At 58.6% G+C, this 21819-nt stretch overlaps 1 protein-coding gene across 1 annotated transcript in view; it reads right to left on the bottom strand.

Moving 5' to 3' along the window:
* Positions 1-38: 38 nt before the first annotated feature.
* LOC135408188 (dysferlin-like) overlaps positions 39-21819 on the bottom strand; it is a 62120-nt gene continuing 40339 nt past the window's right edge. The window contains 10 exon segments of the mRNA XM_064643490.1: positions 39-521; positions 2214-2315; positions 5361-5387; positions 7992-8021; positions 9154-9294; positions 10603-10784; positions 16893-16970; positions 17223-17316; positions 19647-19820; positions 21467-21609. Of these exon segments, the coding sequence (XP_064499560.1) occupies positions 258-521; positions 2214-2315; positions 5361-5387; positions 7992-8021; positions 9154-9294; positions 10603-10784; positions 16893-16970; positions 17223-17316; positions 19647-19820; positions 21467-21609 (1235 nt within the window). The 3' untranslated portion in view covers positions 39-257.

Below are 21819 nucleotides of genomic sequence, written 5' to 3'. Positions count from 1 at the left end.
CTTTAAGGTCCTTCACCATAAAATCCACTTTATGGGACTCTGAGGTTCTTCTCCACAAGATTCATTTCTATGGAACTTTGAGGTCCTTCACCATAAGGTGCATTTTTATGGGACTTTGAGGTCTTTCACCACAAGATTAATTTTTATGGGACCTCCACGTCCTTCACCACAAGGTGCATTTTTATGGGATTTTGAGGTCCTTCACCACAAGATTAATTCTTATGGGACCCCCAAATCCTTCACCACAAGATGTGTTTTTATGGGACCCTGAGGTCCTTCACCACAAGGTGCATTTTCCTGGGCCCCCCAGGTCCTTCCCAAGCAGCCCTGTGTGATCCCACCCCCCCGGGGGCCCTCACCACTTCCATGTAGAGCACGGAGTCGTCGAAGTTGGGGTTCTTCTTGACGTTCTTGATGACGCAGGACTGCACCAGCTGCCCCCCGCACTCCACCAGCAGGCTGGGCGAGGTCACGCTGGCCAGCTGGAAGCTCTTGAGGTTCCTCAGCCCCCAGGCCAGGATCTGCAGGGGAGGGGACAGCAGGGACTGAGCCACCCCTCTGTCACCCCTCTGTCACCGAGCTCCTCGCCAGGGGAGGGGAACGTGAGGGAAGGCCCTCCATGGAGAGGTGACCCAGTGCTGGGAAAAGCCGGGTGTGCACGGAATCACTGAGGCTGGAAAAGCCCTCCAAGGTCATCCAGCCCCCCCTGTGCCCGATGCCCACCTTGTCCCCCAGCCCAGAGCACTGAGTGCCACGTCCTGTCATTCCATGGGCACCTCCAGGGTGGGCACTCCAAACCTCCCTGGGCAGCCCCTGCCAAGGCCTCACCACCCTTTCCAGGAGGGAATTCCTCCTGCTGTCCAACCTGACCCTCCCCTGGCACAGCCAGAGGCCGTTCCCTCTTATCCTGTCACTTGTTTTTTGGGAAAAGGGCTTGAACATCCCCCCTGCTCCCCCCTCCTGTCAGGGAGTTGTGAGGACCAAGAAGGTCCCTCTGGAGCCTCCTTTTCTCCAGCCCCCCAGCTCTGGGGGTTCTCTGCATCCCAAGGCTTGGTTTGGATCCACACTCACCTCGATGGCCATGACCCCGTCCCCTGTCCCCTCTCACCTCGATGTCCTCATGACCCCATCCCCATGACTCTGTCCCCTCTCACCTCAATGGCCATGACACCATCCCTGTCCCCTATCCCCTCTCACCTCGATGTCCCCATGACCCTTTTCCCTCTCACCTCGATGTCCCTATGACCCTGTCCCCTGTCCCCTCTCACCTCGATGACCATGACCCCATCCCCGTGACCCTGTCCCTGCTCACCTTGATGGCCATGACCCCATCCCCGTGACCCTGTCCCCTCTCACCTCAATGTCCCCATGACCCTGTCCCGTCTCACCTCGATGGCCATGACCCCGTGACCCTTTTCCCTCTCACCTCGATGGCCATGACCCCATTCCCATGCCCCTGTCCCCTCTCACCTCGATGGCCATGACCCATCCCCATCCCCTGTCCCCTCTCACCTCGATGGCTGTGACCCCATCCCCATCCCCTGTCCCCTCTCACCTCGATGGCTGTGACCCCATCCCCATCCCCTGTCCCTGCTCACCTTGATGGCCATGACCCCATCCCCGTGACCCTGTCCCCTCTCACCTCAATAGCCATGACCCCACCCCCATCCTCTGTCCCCTCTCACCTCGATGGCCATGACACCATCCCTGTCCCCTGTCCCCTCTCACCTCGATGTCCCCATGACCTCGTCCTCATGACCCTGTCCCCTCACCTCGATGGCCATGACCCTGTCCCCATGACCCTGTCCCTGCTCACCTCGATGTCCCCATGACCCTGTCCCCTCTCACCTCAATGGCTGTGACCCCATGATCCTGTCCCCTCTCACCTCAATGGCCGTGACCCCATCCCCATCCCCTGTCCCCTCTCACTTTGATGTCCCCATGACCCTGTCCCTGCTCACCTCTATGGCCATGACCCCATCCTCGTGACCCTGTCCCTGCTCACCTCGATGTCCCCATGACCCTGTCCCCTCTCACCTCGATGGCCATGACCCCATCCCTGTCCCCTGTCCCCTCTCACCTCGATGGCCATGACCCCATCCCCGTCCCCTGTCCCCTCTCACCTCGATGTCCCCATGACCCCGTGACCCTGTCCCCTCTCACCTCAGTAGCTGTGACCCTGTCCCTGTGACCCCATCCCCGTCCCCTCTCACCTCGATGGCCGTGCGCTGCAGGACGGGTCTGATGCCCTGGGGCACCATGTAAACGTTGGGCTCCCGCTGCGGGGGCGGGTAGGGAAGGTCGGAATCCTCCGGCTGAGGGAGCAGAGAGAGGGAAAGGACACGTCAGGAACCCCGGGATGGGACACCGACCCCCTTCCCACACTGGATCCCCCCAGAGTCTCCATCTCTCCGCCAAACTCAGCTCCTCCCAGAAGGCCAGGACAGCCAGAGGGGGTTTTCCCCCTTTCATCCGAGCCTGGAGAGGATCAAACACCTGCTGGGAGCGATCCCTGAGCGTTCCCAGGGAAACAGGAGGGATCTGCCCTCCAGCAAGTTCAGCCCCTTTTAGGGAAGGGGGGGTGGAACCACCTCTGTCCCACCAGGATCACGGTGGGACATTCCAGAGGGATGAGGAGAGAGAGGGGAGGAAGCAGCAGCAGCAGGGTCAGAGTTGGGCAGAGTGAGATGCTGGGAGCAATTCCCAAAAAGCAGTGATTTAGTGGGAGCAGCACCACGGGATGGGGGGCTGGCATCGCCCCCGGGGGTGGGAAGGGGCTGCTGGTCCTACAAACAACATCAACCACCATCCCACGGGACAGGGCTCAGGGAAAGCCACCCCTGCACGGGGCCCAGGGAGGGGGAGCTCCAGAGGGTGATCCCAAATCTGGGAAGCACACGAGGGATTCAGAATTCGCCTTCTGAGAGGAGCAAAGCAGGAGCCAGAATTCCCTGGACGCTCGTGTTCCTCTGGAACCTGCATCTCCCAGTCCAGGGCCACCAAAAAAAGCAGGAAGGAAAGGAAAACCTCAGAAAGTGCCACCCCTCGAACAAGGGCAGTTGGGAGCGATTTGGGAACCTGGAATTCTTTCCAGGCTGGAATATCACCGCATTAAATCCGGTGTGATTCTGTTCCAGCCCCAGGAGTGGGGCAGGTTTCCATCTGGACACAAAGAAATGCTCCCCAAAGGGATTTTCCCTGTGGAATGTAGAGAATTGTGGAATCACGGAATGGTTTGGGCTGGAAAGGAACCTTAAGGATCATCCAGTTCCAAGCCCTTGCCATGGAGCTTTAATTCCCGTTGGGAATTGCTGACTCAAGCTGGAGATTTTGGGTAATTCTGGGGCAGAGGTCCGGGTTTCCCACCTGGAGAAGTCCCCCATCCCATGATCCATGTGCTCACAGGGGGTTAGTGCCGGCAGGGAATGGGAAGGTTATCCAGGAGGTGAGTCCCAAGGAGAAGGGAGAGCATCCCCAGCATCCCCTGGGAACCACCCTGCTTCCCAAAATCCTTCCTCTGAGGCTGCTCACACCCAGAATCAGGGAATGGTTTGGGTTGGAAGGGACCTTAGTGATCAGTCCTTTGGGAAATCCATGTGGGATGAAGGGAAAACTCGGGGGAAGAGCTCCTGCCTGTCCCTGCACCCTCCCCAGGCTGAGCTTTGGAGGCCCCAGGGCTTCCAACCCTGCACCATCTCCAGCTCTTCCTGAGTCCTTCTCGCTCCCTGCTGCTCTCCTGGGGCTTTTCCAGTGGCTCTCCCGGCCCTCAGCGATTCCAGGAGGATCAGATGTCCCAGCAGAGGGACAGCAGGGAGCAGGGGGTGCCGGGGACGAGGCAGGAGCAGGGGAGGGATCAGGGAACAAGCAATTCCCAGGCACAGCTCTCACCCACAGAGGGTGGGAGGGAGGAGACAGCCAGGAAAGCACCTGCTGGCAGTGGGATGGCTTGGACAGGGACAAATCCGAGGGAATCCCGGGGGGAGGGAGCTCTGGAGCTCGGCTGATCCCACCCTGGCCGTGAGCCAGGGCTGGAAGAGCGATGGGAGAAGCCAACACTGAGCCGGGGCTGGGAGCCTCTCCCAGTTGGAATGGCCGTTCCAAGAAGGGCTTAAATCCCACAGTCTGGAGGGGATTTGGCCCCAAAAGGCCGTTCCCAAGCGGAGATGGAGCGGGAGGATGGTCCCAGCCTGGTCCTCCAGGAGCTGGATTCTCCCCAGGGCGCTGGAGACTCGGGCTGGCCCCAAACTTTGGGGTGAGGCTCAGGGGGATGGGTGGGATGGGGGTCCCATGGGGCAGGAGAGCCAGGCCAGGCCCCTCCGGAGGAGCTGCTCTCCCCGAGAGTCTCTGCTGGGATTTTGCTTGGATTTCTGGGAAAAGGAAGGGGACGGAGGGGAGCAAAATACCCATCGGAGGAGCCCCTCGGAGAACAAGGCCGGGAGGCAGAGCTGTGGAATTCCCCATCCAGAGGTGGGAAGAAGGGAGGAGAAAGAGCAGAGAGATGATTATGGTCACACCAACTCATGGGAGCACAGGGGTGGGCCCTGCTCCCTTGGGAAGGGCAGCCGGGAAAACGGGCTCATCCCATCCAATCCAACCTTCCCTGGGAATGTGGCCGGGCTCTCTGCAGGCCTCAGGTCCTTCCCGAGCTCATCTCCCAGATTTTGGGGTCACCCGGCTCCAGGGGCCACCCCAACACTCCAGCAGATCCCTGCCTGGAGTTTTCCAGGGTAGAACTTCCCCCTGTGGTGATCTGCTCCAAAGGAACCACGAGGTCCGGAGAGAGACCTGGACAGGTTGGGATTCTGAGCTTGGAATCACAGAATCATGGAATAGTTTGGGTTGGACTCAAAAGTCATCCAGTCCAAACCTCCTGGGATGAGCAGGGACACCTCCCACCATCCCAGCTGGCTCCAGGCCCCATCCAACCTAACCCTGAACTTTTCCAGGGATGGGGCAGCCACCACCTCCCTGATGAGAATGTTTCCTTCAGAACCACTGGAACAGTCCAGGAAATCCTCAATTCCTGGCCAATCCCCCAGGAAAAGGTGGCAACTGGGACTCCAGTTGAGGTGCAGCCGAGGGGCAGCCCAGCATTCCAGCTTTTCCAGGCGTGCTTTGGGAAGGGGGAATTCCTCACACACACACAGACACATCCCAGGGAGCTGGGATGGATCCCAACATGCTTCCCAATCCCACGCTGACTTTCCCTGCCGTGGCTCGAGCACAGAGTCCACCCACCCCTTCCTGCTGGTGGTCACTCCTGTCCCCAAAACCCGGATGCTCCTGGAAAAAGGGGCTCCCCCAGGGAGGCAAATCTGCCCCAGCCCGAGATGAAAAGCAAGGGATCCTTAAAGACTCACCTCGTCCAGGCTGGAGGACAAATCACTCTGGAAAAGAGGAGGAGAGGACAGAATTAGAGGAATTCTCATCCATCAGCCCATCCCGAGGCTCGGAATTGCAGCTGAAACCGAACAGAATCCGGGAATGGTTTGGGCTGGGAGGGACCTGAAAGCTCATCCAGTTCCACCCAGGGACACCCTCCACTCTCCCAGGCTGCTCCAGCCTGGCCTTGGGCACTCCCAGGGATCCAGGGGCAGCCACAGCTGCTCTGGGACACTCATCCCAGCCCCTCACCACCCTCACAGGGAAGAATTTCTTCCCAACATCCCACTCAAATCTCCCCTTTTCCAGTCTGAAGCCATTCCCTGTGTGCTGTCCCTCCCTCCCTTGTCCCCACTCCCTCTCCAGCTCTCCTGGAGCCCCTTCAGGACCTGCCAGGGGCTCTCAGCTCTCCCTGGAGCCTTCTCTTCTCCAGGGGAACCCCCCCAGCTCTCCCAGCCTGGCTCCAGCCCTTGGAGCATCTCCGGGATCTCCTCTGGACCTTGGAATGGGACACATTTCCCCCCTCTAACAGGCCACAAATGAGCTTTCCCACTTTTTCCAGCTCTTTTTACCAGTTGAAGGACACCGGAATCCCTGCAGGGGGACTCCTTCCTCCTAAAATAATTCCTGAGGACAGGATGGACAAACTGCCCATGGAAGTGCCAAGGGGGTTCATGCAGAGCTCAGGTGGAGCAGGGGATGGAGCAGGGAATGGAGCAGGGCCAGGGATGGAGCAGGGGATGGAGCAGGGGAGGGAGCAGGGGATGGAGCAGGGGATGGAGCAGGAGATGGAGCAGGGGGTGGAGCAGGGGATGGAGCAGGGGATGGAGCAGGGGATGGAGCAGGAGATGGAGCAGGGGGTGGAGCAGGGGATGGAGCAGGGGATGGAGCAGGGTCAGGGATGGAGCAGGGGATGGAGCAGGGGATGGAGCGGGGTCAGGGATGGAGCAGGGGAGGGAGCAGGGGATGGAGCAGGGGATGGAGCAGGGGATGGAGCAGGGGATGGAGCAGGGGATGGAGCAGGGGATGGAGCAGGGCCAGGGATGGAGCAGGGGATGGAGCAGGGGATGGAGCAGGGGATGGAGCAGGGCCAGGGATGGAGCAGGGGATGGAGCAGGGGATGGAGCAGGGGATGGAGCAGGGAATGGAGCAGGGCCAGGGATGGAGCAGGGGAGGGAGCAGGGGATGGAGCAGGGGATGGAGCAGGGGATGGAGCAGGGTCAGGGATGGAGCAGGGGATGGAGCAGGGGATGGAGCAGGGCCAGGGATGGAGCAGGGGATGGAGCAGGGGATGGAGCAGGGGATGGAGCAGGGGATGGAGCAGGGAATGGAGCAGGGGATGGAGCAGGGGATGGAGCAGGGGATGGAGCAGGAGATGGAGCAGGGGGTGGAGCAGGGGATGGAGCAGGGGATGGAGCAGGGTCAGGGATGGAGCAGGGGAGGGAGCAGGGGATGGAGCAGGGGATGGAGCAGGGGATGGAGCAGGGGAGGGAGCAGGGGATGGAGCAGGGGATGGAGCAGAGGATGGAGCAGAGGATGGAGCAGGGGATGGAGCAGGGGATGGAGCAGGGTCAGGGATGGAGCAGGGGAGGGAGCAGGGGATGGAGCAGGGCCAGGGATGGAGCAGGGGATGGAGCAGGGGGTGGAGCAGGGGATGGAGCAGGGGATGGAGCAGGGGATGGAGCAGGGTCAGGGATGGAGCAGGGGAGGGAGCAGGGGATGGAGCAGGGCCAGGGATGGAGCAGGGGATGGAGCAGAGGATGGAGCAGGGAATGGAGTAGGGCCAGGGATGGAGCAGAGGATGGAGCAGGGGGTGGAGCAGGGACAGGGATGGAGCAGGGGATGGAGCAGGGGATGGAGCAGGGAATGGAGTAGGGCCAGGGATGGAGCAGGGGATGGAGCAGGGGATGGAGCAGGGACAGGGATGGAGCAGGAGATGGAGCAGGGGATGGAACAGGAGATGGAGCAGGGGATGGAGCAGGAGAGGGAGCAGGGGAGGGAGCAGGGCCAGGGATGGAGCAGGGGATGGAGCAGGGGATGGAGCAGGGGATGGAGCAGGGGATGGAGCAGGAGATGGAGGAGGGCCAGGGCTGGAGCAGGGGATGGAGCAGGGGAGGGAGCAAGGGAGGGAGCAGGGGATGGAACAGGGGATGGAGCAGGGGATGGAGCAGGAGATGGAGCAGGGGATGGAGCAGGGGATGGAGCAGGGGATGGAGCAGGAGATGGAGCAGGAGATGGAGCAGGGGATGGAGCAGGGGATGGAGCAGGAGATGGAGCAGGGGACGGAGCAGGGGACGGAGCAGGGGACAGAGCAGGGGACAGAGCAGGGGATGGAGCAGGGGATGGAGCAGGGGACGGAGCAGGGGATGGAGCAGGGGACGGAGCAGGGGATGGAGCAGGGGATGGAGCAGGGCCAGGGATGGAGCAGGGAATGGAGCAGGGATGAAGCAGGGGAGGGAGCAGGGGAGGGAGCAGGGGATGGAGCAGGGAATGGAGCAGGGAATGGAGCAGGGAATGGAGCAGGGGATGGAGCAGGAGATGGAGCAGGGGATGGAGCAGGGGATGGAGCAGGGCCAGGGCTGGAGCTGCAGGGAGGAGTCAGGAATTACCTCGAAGCCGGGGATGTGATGCACAGCCGGCTGTGGAGAGAAAACACAATTCCCACTGGAATTCCTGCTGCCACCTCGGCCTTCCCCGGCAGGGAACATCACCCCCACCCTGCCCACCTCCGTGCCCAGCTCCGAACACCCTTGGCACGAGGATTCCAGGGAAACCAGGGCCCTCCCCTGTCCGGGAGGCACTGGCAGAACCTCAAACCCGCCCGGGTGATTTGTGGATCCCACAGGCCCTCCGAGGGCACAGCCCTTCCAAGGATTTCCCTCGGGGGGGAGGGGGAAGCAGAGGGACCTGCAGGGGAGTTGGTGCCTTGTCCTGGCTCCAGGGGCCGTGCTGGGACCTCCAGGAAGGAGGGAACTGCGGGATCCCCATTCCCAGGGACACCCGGGGTGGGGTGGGATGGGATGGAGTGGGATGGGATGGGATGATGGATGGGATGGGATGGGATGGGATGGGATGGGATGGGATGGGATGGGATGGGATGGGATGGGATGGGATGGGATGGGATGGGATGGGATGGGATGGGATGGGATGAGGTGGGATGGGATGGGGTAGGATGGGGTGGGATGGGATGGGATGGGGTGGGATGGGATTGATGGGATGGATGGGATGGGATGGGATGGGATGGGATGGGATGGGATGAGGTGGGATGAGGTGGGGTGAGGTGGGATGGGGGATGGAGCTCCCAGCCCATCCATGTTCCCTGGCACAGGGGCACCCCTGGCACGTGCAGCAGCCACTGGAAAAGGCAGTGTGGCTTCAAGCTCTCCTAAACCCCCTCCAGAAATCAATTCCAAGCAAAGGGCAGAATTCCTTATGGATCTCTGCAGTCCCAGCTCCCCACAGCTCCCCCTGAGCCCTCCAGGGGTTGTCCTAGGAGAGAAGGAGCCATCCAGCCCTTCCCACCTGCACTGACACCTGGAATTCTGCAGGTTTCCATCAGGCCAGCCCTAAACCACCTCCTCCTCCAGCTGGAGAGGCTCAGCCTGTGGATTCATTCCTCAAAAAGGGCCAAATCCACGATGCTCTCCCCGAGCCTGAGCCCGGGGGGGACACAACCCGACACCGGCAAAGGTCGGATCCGCCGGGCAGGGAGACTCCAGGGGGAGAACCCAGCGCTCCAGGAGGGCAGGAGGGATGGGTGGGGGGTCTCACCTTCTCCCTCTGGATGAGCTCGAAGGCCGCCAGGAGCTCCCCCACGTTCCTGCTGCCCCTGGTGACGGGGTGCCAGGCCAGGCGGGGCGAGCGCTCCAGGCTGGGCCGGCAGATGCAGCGGCCCATGAACTCGTCTGCTCCCTACAGGGGGAAACAAGGGCTCTGGGAGACGCCTTCCCAACCCTATTCCCGCTGGGATCCACCCCCACTCAGCCCCCAGCTCGGCCAAAATCCCACCACTCAAAAACCGGGATCACGGGATGGAGCGTTACGGGACCAGCTGAGAACGTTCAGTGGGTTCCATGCCCAGACCCCCCCTGGAATTCCAAGGGCTGGAAATGCATTTCTGCTCAAGCAGGAGGTGAAATTCCCACTCCACGATTCCCAGAGCAGGAGCCCTGAGCACTCGGAATCAGCAGCTCCCAAAAATCCCACTCCCTGGTCTGCAACGGGATCTTCCATTGAAGGAACATTCCCTGCTTCCAGCACTGCTTCAAATCCCATCCCAAGCTTTTTGCACAGGGAAACGTGGTCCGTTTGGCCACTCTGGATGATGGAGATGCAGCTTCCTACCCCTTTTCCCAGTGGAATCCATCAACACACCCCCACAACTCAGCCAAAATCCCACCACCTAAAAACCAGGATCACGGGATGGATCGTTATGGGATCAGCTGAGAAAGTTCAGTGGGTTCAATGCCCAGACCCCCCCTGGAATTCCTAGGGCTGGAAATGTGTCTGGGCTCAAGCAGGAGGTGAAATTCCCACTCCACGATTCCCAGAGCAGGAGCCCTGAGCACTCGGGATCAGCAGCTCCCAAAACTCCCGTTCTCGTTCCCGTTCCCGTTCCCATTCCCATTCCCGTTCCCATTCCCGTTCCCATTCCCATTCCCGTTCCCGTTCCACACTCACGTAGGTGTCGTGGTCATAGATCTCCACCACCATTCCCGTTCCCATTCCCATTCCCGTTCCCATTCCCGTTCCCATTCCCATTCTCATTCCCACCCCACACTCACGTAGGTGTCGTGGTCGTAGATCTCCACCACCATTCCCGTTCCCGTTCCCATTCCCATTCCCGATCCCATTCCCATTCCCGTTCCACACTCACGTAGGTGTCGTGGTCGTAGATCTCCACCACCATTCCCATTCCCGTTCCCATTCCCGTTCCCACCCCACACTCACGTAGGTGTCGTGGTCGTAGATCTCCACCACCATTCCCGTTCCCATTCCCATTCCCATTCCCGTTCCCACCCCACACTCACGTAGGTGTCGTGGTCGTAGATCTCCACCACCATTCCCGATCCCATTCCCATTCCCATTCCCGTTCCCACCCCACACTCACGTAGGTGTCGTGGTCGTAGATCTCCACCACCATTCCCATTCCCGTTCCCATTCCCATTCCCGTTCCCATTCCCATTCCCATTCCCGTTCCCATTCCCACCCCACACTCACGTAGGTGTCGTGGTCGTAGATCTCCACCACCACGCTGGGGGGGTCCTGGCCCTCGCCCGGGGGGGTCCCGAAGATCTCGATCTCGTAGAAGATCAGGGTCTGGTCCCACGTGGGGTTCAGGGTGTTCTTCAACACCACGGACTTCTGGCTCTGGTGCAGGAAGGACACGATGGCGTAGGGATCTGTGGGATACAGGGATATGGGATTGGGATACGGGATTGGGAATGGGATACAGGGATCTGTGGGATACAGGGATTGTGGGATGGGATACAGGGATCTGTGGGATACAGGGATCTGTGGGATACAGGGATATGGGATACAGGGATATGGGATTGGGATACAGGGATCTGTGGGATACAGGGATATGGGATTGGGATACGGGATTGGGAATGGGATACAGGGATCTGTGGGATACAGGGATCTGTGGGATACAGGGATCTGTGGGATACAGGGATATGGGATTGGGATACAGGGATCTGTGGGATACAGGGATTGTGGGATACAGGGATATGGGATTGGGATACAGGGATCTGTGGGATACAGGGATATGGGATTGGGATACGGGATTGGGAATGGGATACAGGGATCTGTGGGATACAGGGATTGTGGGATACAGGGATATGGGATTGGGATACAGGGATCTGTGGGATACAGGGATTGTGGGATACAGGGATATGGGATTGGGATACAGGGATCTGTGGGATACAGGGATATGGGATTGGGATACAGGGATTGTGGGATACAGGGATCTGTGGGATACAGGGATATGGGATTGGGATACAGGGATCTGTGGGATACAGGGATTGGGAATGGGATACGGGATTGGGAATGGGATACAGGGATCTGTGGGATACAGGGATTGTGGGATACAGGGATTGTGGGAATGGGATACAGGGATCTGTGGGATACAGGGATTGGGAATGGGATACAGGGATACAGGGATTGTGGGATACAGGGATCTGTGGGAACGGGACACAGGGATGGGATACAGGGATCTGTGGGAATGGGATACGGGATTGGGAATGGGAGACAGGGATCTGTGTGAATGGGATATGGGATTTGGGAATGGGACACAGGGATTGTGGGAATGGGATACAGGGATGGGATACAGGGATCTGTGGGAATGGGATACAGGGATTGGGATACAGGGATGGGATACAGGGATTGTGGGATACAGGGATTGTGGGATACAGGGATCTATGGGAATGGGATACAGGGATTGTGGGAATGGGAGACAGGGATCTGTGGGAATGGGAGACAGGGATTGTGGGATACAGGGATTGTGGGAATGGGATACAGGGATCTGTGGGAATGGGATACGGGATTGGGAATGGGATACAGGAATGGCATACAGGGATTTGTGGGAATGGGATACAGGGATTGTGGGAATGGGATACAGGGATTGGGAATGGGATACAGGGATTGGGAATGGGATACAGGGATGGGACAGAGGGATCTGTGGGAATGGGATACAGGGATTGTGGGAATGGGATACAGGGATTGTAGGAATGGAATACAGGGATTGTGGGAATGGGATACAGGGATTGGGAATGGGATACAGGGATTGTGGGATACAGGGATCTGTAGGAATGGGATACAGGGATTGGGATACAGGGATGGGATACAGGGATGGGATACAGGGATTTTGGGATACAGGGATCTGTAGGAATGGGATACAGGGATTGTGGGAATGGGACACAGGCATCTGTGGGAATGGGACACAGGCATCTGTGGGAATGGGACACAGGCATCTGTGGGAATGGGACACAGGGATCTGTGGGAATGGGACACGGGGATCTGTGGGAATGGGACACAGGGATTGTGGGATACAGGGATTGTGGGAATGGGATACAGGGATTGGGAATGGGACACAGGGATTGCAGCTCCTGCCCCGCTGGGACCCGCCAGACACCCCAGGGAGGGCTCCAAGCAGCTCCTCAGGGATTCCTGCCCTTCCCAGCTCCCTCCAGCTCTCCAAACAGTTCCTGGGGGATTCCTGCCCTTCCCAGCCCCCTCCAGCTCTCCAAACACTTCCTGGGGGATTCCTGCCCTTCCCAGCCCCCTCCAGCTCTCCCAGAGCTCCCCCAGGTCCTGCAGGAGCACAGAAGGAGCTGCCCAGCCCTTCCCACCTGAGCTCCCCCCTGGAATTGTGCAGGTTCCCACCAGGACAACCCCAAACCATCAGTTTTTCCAGGGTTGGGATTGTTCTAAATCTCCTGGGAGACCTTCCAGCCGCTGTCAGGGCCTGAAGGGGCTCCAGGAGAGCTGGAGAGGGACTGGGGACAAGGCAGGGAGGGACAGCACACAGGGAATGGCTTCCCAGTGCCAGAGGGCAGGGATGGATGGGATATAGGGAAGGAATTCCTGGCTGGGAGGTGGAAGAGCATCCAGAAAGCAGATCCCAGGAGCATCCCATGCACACCTGGGAATTTCCTGGGAGACAAAGGTGTCCTGCCTGAGCTGGAGGTGGAGGAGCATCTCCCTCACACCTGGAAGCAGATCCCAGGAACATCCCACAAAAACCTGGATGCAGATCCCCAGAGTTCCCAAAACACACCTGGATGCAGATTCCCAGGAACAGCTCCCAAGCCCCTGGATGCAGATCCCAGATCCCAGGAACATCCCACACCCCCCAAACCCAGCACTGCCACGAGCCTGGGAATTTTCCAGGGAGCCAGAGGTGCCAGAGGTGATGGAACATCCCCCACACACCCGGATGCAGGTCCCAGGAACATCCCACAAACACCTGGATGCAAATCCCAGGAGTTCCCCATTCACACCTGGAAGCAGGTCCCAGGAACACCCCCTAAATTCCTGGATTTGGGTCCCAGGAACACCCCCTAAATCCCTGCATTCAGATCCCAGGAACACCCCCTAAATCCCTGGATTCAGATCCCAGGAACACCCCCTAAATCCCTGGATTCAGGTCCCAGGAACACCCCCTAAATCCCTGGATTTGGGTCCCAGGAACACCCCCTAAATCCCTGGATTTGGGTCCCAGGAACACCCTCTAAATCTCTGCATTCAGGTCCCAGGAAGATCCCCTAAATCCCTGGATTCAGGTCTCAGGAACACCCCCTAAATCCCTGGATTCAGGTCCCAGGAACACCCCCTAAGTCCAGGGATACAGGGACTGTGGGAATGGGATACAGGGATGGGATACAGGGACTGTGGGAATGGGAACACTCCCTAAATCCCTGGATTCAGGTCCTAGGAACACTCTCTAAATCCCTGGATTCAGGTTCCAGAAACACCCTCTAAATCCCTGGATTTAGGTCCCAGGAACACCCCCTAAATCCCTGGATTTGGGTCCCAGGAATACCCCTTAAATCCCTGGATTCAGGTCCCAGGAACACCCCCTAAATCCCTGGATTCAGGTCCCAGGAACACCCCCTAAATCCCTGGATTCAGGTCCCAGGAACACCCCCTAAACCCCTGGATTCAGGTCCCAGGAAGATCCCCTAAATCCCTGGATTCAGGTCGCAGGAACACCCCCTAAATCCCAGGATTCGGGTCCCAGGAACACCCCCTAAATCCCTGGATTCAGGTCCCAGGAAGATCCCCTAAATCCCAGGATTCAGGTCCCAGGAACACCCCCTAAATCCAGGATTCGGGTCCCAGGAACACCCCCTAAATCCCTGGATTCAGGTCCCAGGAAGATCCCCTAAATCCCAGGATTCAGGTCCCAGGAACACCCCCTAAATCCCTGGATTCAGGTCCCAGGAACACCCCCTAAATCCCAGGATTCAGGTCCCAGGAACACCCCCTAAATCCCTGGATTCGGGTCCCAGGAACACCCCCTAAATCCCAGGATTCAGGTCCCAGGAACACCCCCTAAATCCCTGGATTCAGGTCCCAGGAACACCCCCTAAATCCCTGGATTCAGGTCCCAGGGAGATCCCCCACCCCCCTGGCTGCAGGGCCAGCATTCCCCGTGCTCCCCTCCTTTCCCAAGGAATTGGGGCTGGATTTGGGGGCTGCATTCCCGCCTGGCTCCCGTGGTTCACGAGCTGGGAAGAGCCTTTCCCACTGCCACACTTTTTTCCAGCTGGAGCAAAGCACAATAAACAAAAACCCCTGGATCTGGAGTGGCTTTTTTTTGCCTCTCCTGCTTTTCCAGGGAAAGCTCTCCAAGGCCCTTTGTTGGGATTATTTTTGGGGCTGTGCAAAGCCCCCCCCATGCTCCAGGCCCCCCCTCCTGCTCTGTCCAGGCTCTGGGATCACATTCCCACTTTGTGCCACGGTGGCCTCGGCCAGGATTTTCCAAGGGAAGGGACTCCTGGAGCAGGAGCTGCCCCTGCCCCCCAAAATCAGACCCTGACATCCCCTTTTCCCACTTTTCCACCTCAAAATCAGACCCTGACATCCCCTTTTCCCACTTTTCCATCTTCAAATCAGACCCTGACAGCCCCTTTTCCTGCTTTTCCACCTCAAAATCAGACCCTGACATCCCCTTTTCCCACTTTTCCCTCTCAAAATCAGGGCCTCACATCCCTTTTCCCAGTTTTCCCCCTCAAAATCAGACCCTGACATCCCCTTTTCCTGCTTTTCCCCTCTCAAAATCAGACCCTGACATCCCCTTTTCCCACTTTTCCATCTTCAAATCAAACACTGACATCCCTTTTCCCGCTTTTCCATCTCAAAATCAGACCCTGACACCCCCTTTCCCTGCTTTTCCATCTCAAAATCAGACCCTGACACTCCCTTTTCCTGCTTTTCCACCTCAAAATCAAACACTGGCATCCCTTTTCCTGCTCTTCCACCTCAAAATGATGCTCCAAAACACCCTCAGGTGTGATCCAACCACACAGCAACGAACTCACAGGGGACATTCCGGATTGTTCCAGCTCCAGCTCTGATCCAAGGGCACTCACACCCCTTTTTCCCACTTTTCCACCTCAAAATCAGACCCTGACAGCCCCTTTTCCTGTTTTTCCACCTCAAAATCAGACCCTGACACCCCCTTTTCCCACTTTACCACCTCAAAATCAAACACTGGCATCCCCTTTTCCTGCTTTTCCATCTCCAAATCAAACACTGGCATCCCCTTTTCCCATTTTTCCACCTCAAAATCAGGCCCTGCCATCCCCTTTTCCTGCTTTTCCCTCAAAATCACTCGGTAACATCCCCTTTTCCTGTTTTTCCACCTCCCAATGACACTCCAAGGAATAATTGGGAGCGAGCCAAGGCAAATCCCATGGGAATGAGGACGTGGGACCCTCCAGCTGCCAGGGGCTGATCCCTGCTCAGGCCAAACCCCAGGGACAATCCCTGGCACATCCTGCCCCTCCACGGCCACACCTCAGCCCCTGCTGCAACCAAAACGATCCCAAAATCCCAGGATCACCACGGAATCATGGAATTCCTGGCTGGTTTGGGTTGGAAGGGACCTTAGAGGAGATCCCACCAGGCCAAATCCAACCAGGAATGGCACCAGGACACTGGGAGAGAAGATCCTGGAGGACCCTGAGATCCCGATTATATCCTCCCACTCTCTGGAGTTTTCCTGAGCACATCTCCTGGAGGTTTCTGCCTGTGCTCCATCACATCCAGCCTGGAGGAGAGGAGGCTCCAGGGAGAGCTGAGAGCCCCTGGCAGGGCCTGAAGGGGCTCCAGGAGAGCTGGAGAGGGACTGGGGACAAGGCAGGGAGGGACAGCACACAGGGAATGGCTTCAAACTGGAAAAGGGGAGATTTAAATGGGATATTGGGAAGGAATTCCTGGCTGTGAGGGTGGGGAGGGACTGGAATAGAATTCCTGGAGAAGCTGCGGCTGCCCCTGGATCCCTGGAAGTGTCCAAGGACACATTAGACAGGGCTTGGAGCAACCTGGGATAGTGGGAGGTGTCCCTGCCCATGGCCTTTAAAATCCCTTCCCATCCAACCCATTCCAGGATTCTGGAGCCCCTCTGCTCTGGAGCCAGGCTGGGAGAGCTGGGGGGGTTCCCCTGGAGAAGAGAAGGCTCCAGGGAGAGCTGAGAGCCCCTGGCAGGGCCTGAAGGGGCTCCAGGAGAGCTGGAGAGGGACTGGGGACAAGGCAGGGAGGGACAGCACACAGGGAATGGGTTTAGACTGGAAAAGGGGAGATTTGAGTGGGATGCTGGGAAGAAATTCTTCTGTGGGAGGGTGGGGAGGGGCTGGGATGGAATTCCCAGAGAAGCTGTGGCTGCCCCTGGATCCCTGGGAGTGTCCAAGGCCAGGTTGGAGCAACCTGGGCTGGTGGAAGGTGTCCCTGGGTGTCCCTGGCTAAGTTTTCCAGCCCCAGGATGCAGAGGGACAGGAAGGGCTCACCTGAGAAGCTGTCCTTGTCCATGGGCAGCAGATCCCGCGCCTGGTACAGGTAACAGCGCAGGTGGTACCTGTTCCCACCTGCCAGAGGGACGGGAACCAGGTCAGGGATGAGCCAGGGAATGTTTCCCACAGGGATGAGCCAGGGAATGTTTCCCACCCCCTTGGCTCAGTCCCCCCCAGCCCCGAGCGCGTCACGTTCCCACATTCCCAAATCCACGTCCCCTCCCGCCCCTCCACCCTCCTCCCATCCACCTGCTTCCCACGTGGGTGCCAGGAAGAGGCCGGGAACGCTTTTCCCTCCCCCCTTTTCCCCCTTTTCTGGGCTCTCACAGTCGAAGATGCAGGAGATGGTGGGTCTGTTGACCCCCAGGCTCAGCGGGGCCGCTCCTCTCCCGTCGTCGCTCCTGTCGTCCGTCACCCCCCCCTGCCAGGGCAAGGCAGCCAAGGGTGGGCATCCCGGGATCCCCCCACGGGGTGGGATCCCCCCTTGGGATGGGCACCACCCCCACGGGTGGCCAGGAGGAGTTTGGGCTTCTAATGCTCCACGAAATTGGAAAATTCAGGTGAGAAAAGGCCCCCGAGACCCCCGAGTCCAATTGTTCCCCACCCCCAAACATGTCCCCAAGTGCCACATCCACAGGGATTTTTAAATCCCCCAAAGGATGGGGACTCCCCCCTGCCCTGGGCAGCTGTGCCAGGGCTGGGCAGCCCTTTCCAGGAAGGAATTTCCCCCAATATCCAACCTGAGCCTCCCCTGGCACAGCTGGAGGCCGTTCCCTCCTCCTGTCCCTTGTTCCCTGGGAGCAGAGCCCAAGCTCTCCAGCTCTAACCTCATCCCAGGGAATTTTAGGGATCCAGAAGGTCCCCCCTGAGCCTCCTTTTCTCCAGGCTGAGCCCCCCCAGCTCCCTCAGCCTCTCCTGCTGCTCCAGCCCCTTCCCAGCTCCATTCCCTTCTCTCCCAGTCCCACCTTGGCTCTTCCCTCCCCCGTGTCCTGACCCCTGTCCTCCCTTTCACCACCTCCCAGTTTCCCCCCTGGCCTTGGAATATTCAGCTGAAGGGAAAAGGAGGGATTCCTGAGGCTGGGAATCCCACCCAAGGGCTGGTGGGTGGCAGCCAGGACCCCCAGGGGGGGAGCAGTGGGAGCTCAGGGAGGCTCCAGCACCTCTTCCCCCCTCCAAGCGCTGCTGCTTTTCCAGGCAGAGCCCAAGGATAAGACTCGAGGAGCCACCGGGATCAAACTCTGGATGGAGGGACAGGAAAGAGCAGGAAAAAGCAGGGAAAGAGGGGGAAAAGCCAAATGGAGGGGGGAAAAAACCCCATAAAAAAAACAATTAACAGGAGCTTTGTGGTGCTGGGCTTGGGTCTCCTTTAGCCACTGGGAGTGAAACAGAAAATGAGATAAAATTTAGCTGTTTATCTATGTGTGACTTTGGAAAATGTAAAACTGCTTAAAAGTTTCTGCCCAAACCGCGGGCAATTAAGATAAAATAGCTTAAAGAATAGGGAAGGCTTTTTAGCACGTAGAGAGGGGTGGGGAACCTGAAACTGTTCGAAATGTTAAACTTTGTGTAACTGCTCTATAATGGTAAGAACAGGAGGTAAAACTAAGCTTATCTGTTTTATCTGTTTAGATAAGGCAGACTGCAAAAAGAGTGCGTGTACAGATAATTTTTGTGATAAACTGAGAAAATGATTCGGGCTAATTAAGAGAAAACAGTGTGAGGTCAACGTGACCTGGAGAGAAAAGAAAAACAAATCGTAAAACTTAACTGGGAGATAAAGAGATAAAACAAGTTACCTCCCTTTTACCTTGTGTAGGATTTACAGTGAGAGAATTTTGTTCAGTTAGCTGGATAATAGCACCTTTCTTAAAATTGATAACTCTGTACAGATAACAAGCAAACATCTGCTGAATGCCTGATTTAACAATATATTATGGGTGCTTATGGATAACATTCTTGTTATCTATAATTTAATATATTATGGATGCTTATAGATAACATTCTGGTTAAGAAATCTCTGTGGAATGTCTGACCTAACAATGTGTAATGTTTATACTCATGTACCTAACAATGTGTGATGTTTATACTCATGTATAATGAATATTCATGTAGTAGCTGGAAATAAATGCAGGACAAATGTCTCCTCTGGGTGTGACAGGAGTTGTTGAACCCCTTTCCCTGATCACCCGGCGCTGAATTTGCTTTTATCATATGATAAAATTATGATTGGAAATCGCCCGATTTGGGCAAATTGGGTTTCTATTTCTCACAATTTTAAACTTGCTGCTTTCGAACCGTATAAAAAGCTACGGTGTTCCTTGGCTCAGGGGAGTAAAGGAACCTGCCCCTTTGCATTCCCCGGCCGCAATAAAAGCGCTTTTCGGATCGTTCGAGGGTTTCTTTGAATCGGGAGAGCAAGGAACCGGGGAAACCCAGAGAGCCGGGATAGTGGGAAACCCAGAAAGTTGGGATATCAGGAAACCCAGAAAGTTGGGATGTCAGGAAACCCAGAAAGCTGGGATGTCGGGAAACCCAGAAAGCTGGGATATTGGGAAACCCAGAAAGCTGGGATGTCGGGAAACTCAGAAAGCTGGGATATCGGGAAACCCACAAAGTTGGGATGTCGGGAAACCCAGAAAGCTGGGATGTCGGGGAAACAAAGAGGGCGGGAGAACGAGCGGCTGATGAGGAGCTGATAACGAGCTCCGAGCTGAGCCGGGCAGGAACTGGGGCGGGGAAGGGGGTCCCTACCAGAGCCCCCTCCAGGGCGAAGACGGCGGCGGCCCCGGTTCGCTCCAGGGGCTCCATCCTGCGCCTCCAGCGGCGCCGGCGGAACGAGTCGGTGCGGCGCTGCTTCAGGTGGAAGCGCCAGCCGAACAGAGACGCGTATTCCCAGCCTTCCCCGTCCAGCTCCTCCGCCTTGGGCTGCCCGACAAGGAGAGGGACACGCCGGGACTCAGCGGGGTCGATGCCAAAGCCCCCGCCGCGGGTGACAGGGGGAAAACCACCCCCGGCACAAAACCAACTGGTACAAAACCATCCCCGGCACAAAACCACCCCCGGCACAAAACCACCCCCGACACAAAACCACCTGGCACAAAACCACCCCCGGCACAAAACCACCCCCGGCACAAAACCACCCCCGGCACAAAACCACCCCCCGCACAAAACCACCCCGCACAAAACCACCCCGCACAAAACCACCCCGCACAAAACCACCCGGCACAAAACCACCCCCGGCACAAAACCACCCGGCACAAAACCACCCCCGGCACAAAACCATCCCCGGCACAAAACCACCCGGCACAAAACCATCCCCGGCACAAAACCACCCCTGGCACAAAACCACCCCCGGCTTTTCCGGCACAAAAACGTGGATTCGGGGTCGTTGGGGTCACCCCGTGCCACCCCGTGTCCTCCCCGTGCCTCCCCCAGCTTGGAATCGTGGAATAGAGGCACGGGATCATTTAGGGGATCATAGGAATGTTTAGGGTGGAAGAGACCTCCGAGGTCATGGAGTTCAGGGTTGGGAATGACCCTTAAAATCATCACGGAATCGTGGAATGGGTTGGGAGGGACCTTAAAGCCCACCCGGTGCCACCCCCTGCCACGGGCAGGGACACCTTCCCCTATCCCAGGTTGCTCCAACCCGGCCTTGGACACTTCCAGGGATTCCCCATTAACGGTGCCGGGTCCCCCCCTGGGAACTGAGCCCTTCCCCAGTCCCTGGGGTGAATCCCACTGGGATCGGGGGCACTGGGCTGGGGGGTCCCCATGCTGAGCAAGGAGTGGGCCACATCCAGGGTCTCCACCTCCCCAGCCTTCCCTTTGCTTTCCCACCTTCCCGCGGCTCTGTCCCCTCTGGAATGTCCCCCTGGCTCACTGGTCACAAGCCCGCGGTGGCTTTCCCTCCCCAGGGCTGTGTCCCCTCCCCGTGACACCCACCCCCCTCTGGCAAACAGGGGCTCCCCACGGCCCCAGTTCTCCAGGAAAAGCGCTGGAAAGGGAGACAAGTGTCCTTGGGAAGCGGGAGGAGCCATTCCCGGTCCAGCTGCACCATCTAGAGGGAAGCGGGGCAGGGAGAGCCCCGGGACAGCCCGGGGACAGCCCCGCTCTCCCGCGCTCCCGGGATGTCCCCATCCCGCCCCAGAACCCCGCCAAGCCCCTCTGGAGCGGCGGCCACCCCCGGGACACGCTGACCCTCCAGGCGGGAACCCCCGACCCTCCAGGTGGGAACCCCCGACCCTCCAGGTGGGAACCCCCGACCCTCCATGTGGGAACCCCCGACCCTCCATGTGGGAACCCCCGACCCTCCAGGTGGGAACCCCCGACCCTCCATGGGAACCCCCGACCCTCCATGGGAACCCCCGACCCTCCATGTGGGAACCCCCGACCCTCCATGGGAACCCCCGACCCTCCATGTGGGAACCCCCGACCCTCCATGGGAACCCCCGAGCGCGGAGAGCGGGGCCACCGACTCCAGGGAAAACCAGCTCTGTGCCAGAGCCACCTCCCCCTGGAGGGACAGGGGGAGGGACAGGGACAGGGCCACCCCCCCCGGCCCATCCCACCTTCCGGGAGGTGTCCATGTGCTCCAGGTCGCGCCGGCGGAGCCGCACCCAGCGCCGGCGCCGGTTGGTGTGGTACATCTTCTCCGCCGGCACCCAGGCCTTGGGCCGGCGCTCCGGGGGGATGGTCAGCCCGTATTCCCAGCCTGGAAGAGCGGGAGACACCCGCATGAGGAGCCCCACCCCCCTCCCTGTGTCCCACCAGGGACCCTCAGCAGGGAAGGAGTGTCCGGATCCAAAGCGTTTTCCCGGTTTGTTGCTCCTGCCCCTGGTGGTCCTCAGTGGATGTGTCCCACTGGGATGTCCAGCTGGTGGATCCCTGGTGGCCCTTGGTGGTGCCCATGGATGTGTCCCAC

The sequence above is a fragment of the Pseudopipra pipra genome, unplaced genomic scaffold (assembly GCF_036250125.1).
Source record: "Pseudopipra pipra isolate bDixPip1 unplaced genomic scaffold, bDixPip1.hap1 HAP1_SCAFFOLD_217, whole genome shotgun sequence".
Lineage (NCBI taxonomy): Eukaryota > Metazoa > Chordata > Aves > Passeriformes > Pipridae > Pseudopipra > Pseudopipra pipra.
The sequence above is the reverse complement of the archived record's forward strand: the minus strand, read 5'-3'. Positions and strand labels throughout refer to the sequence as shown.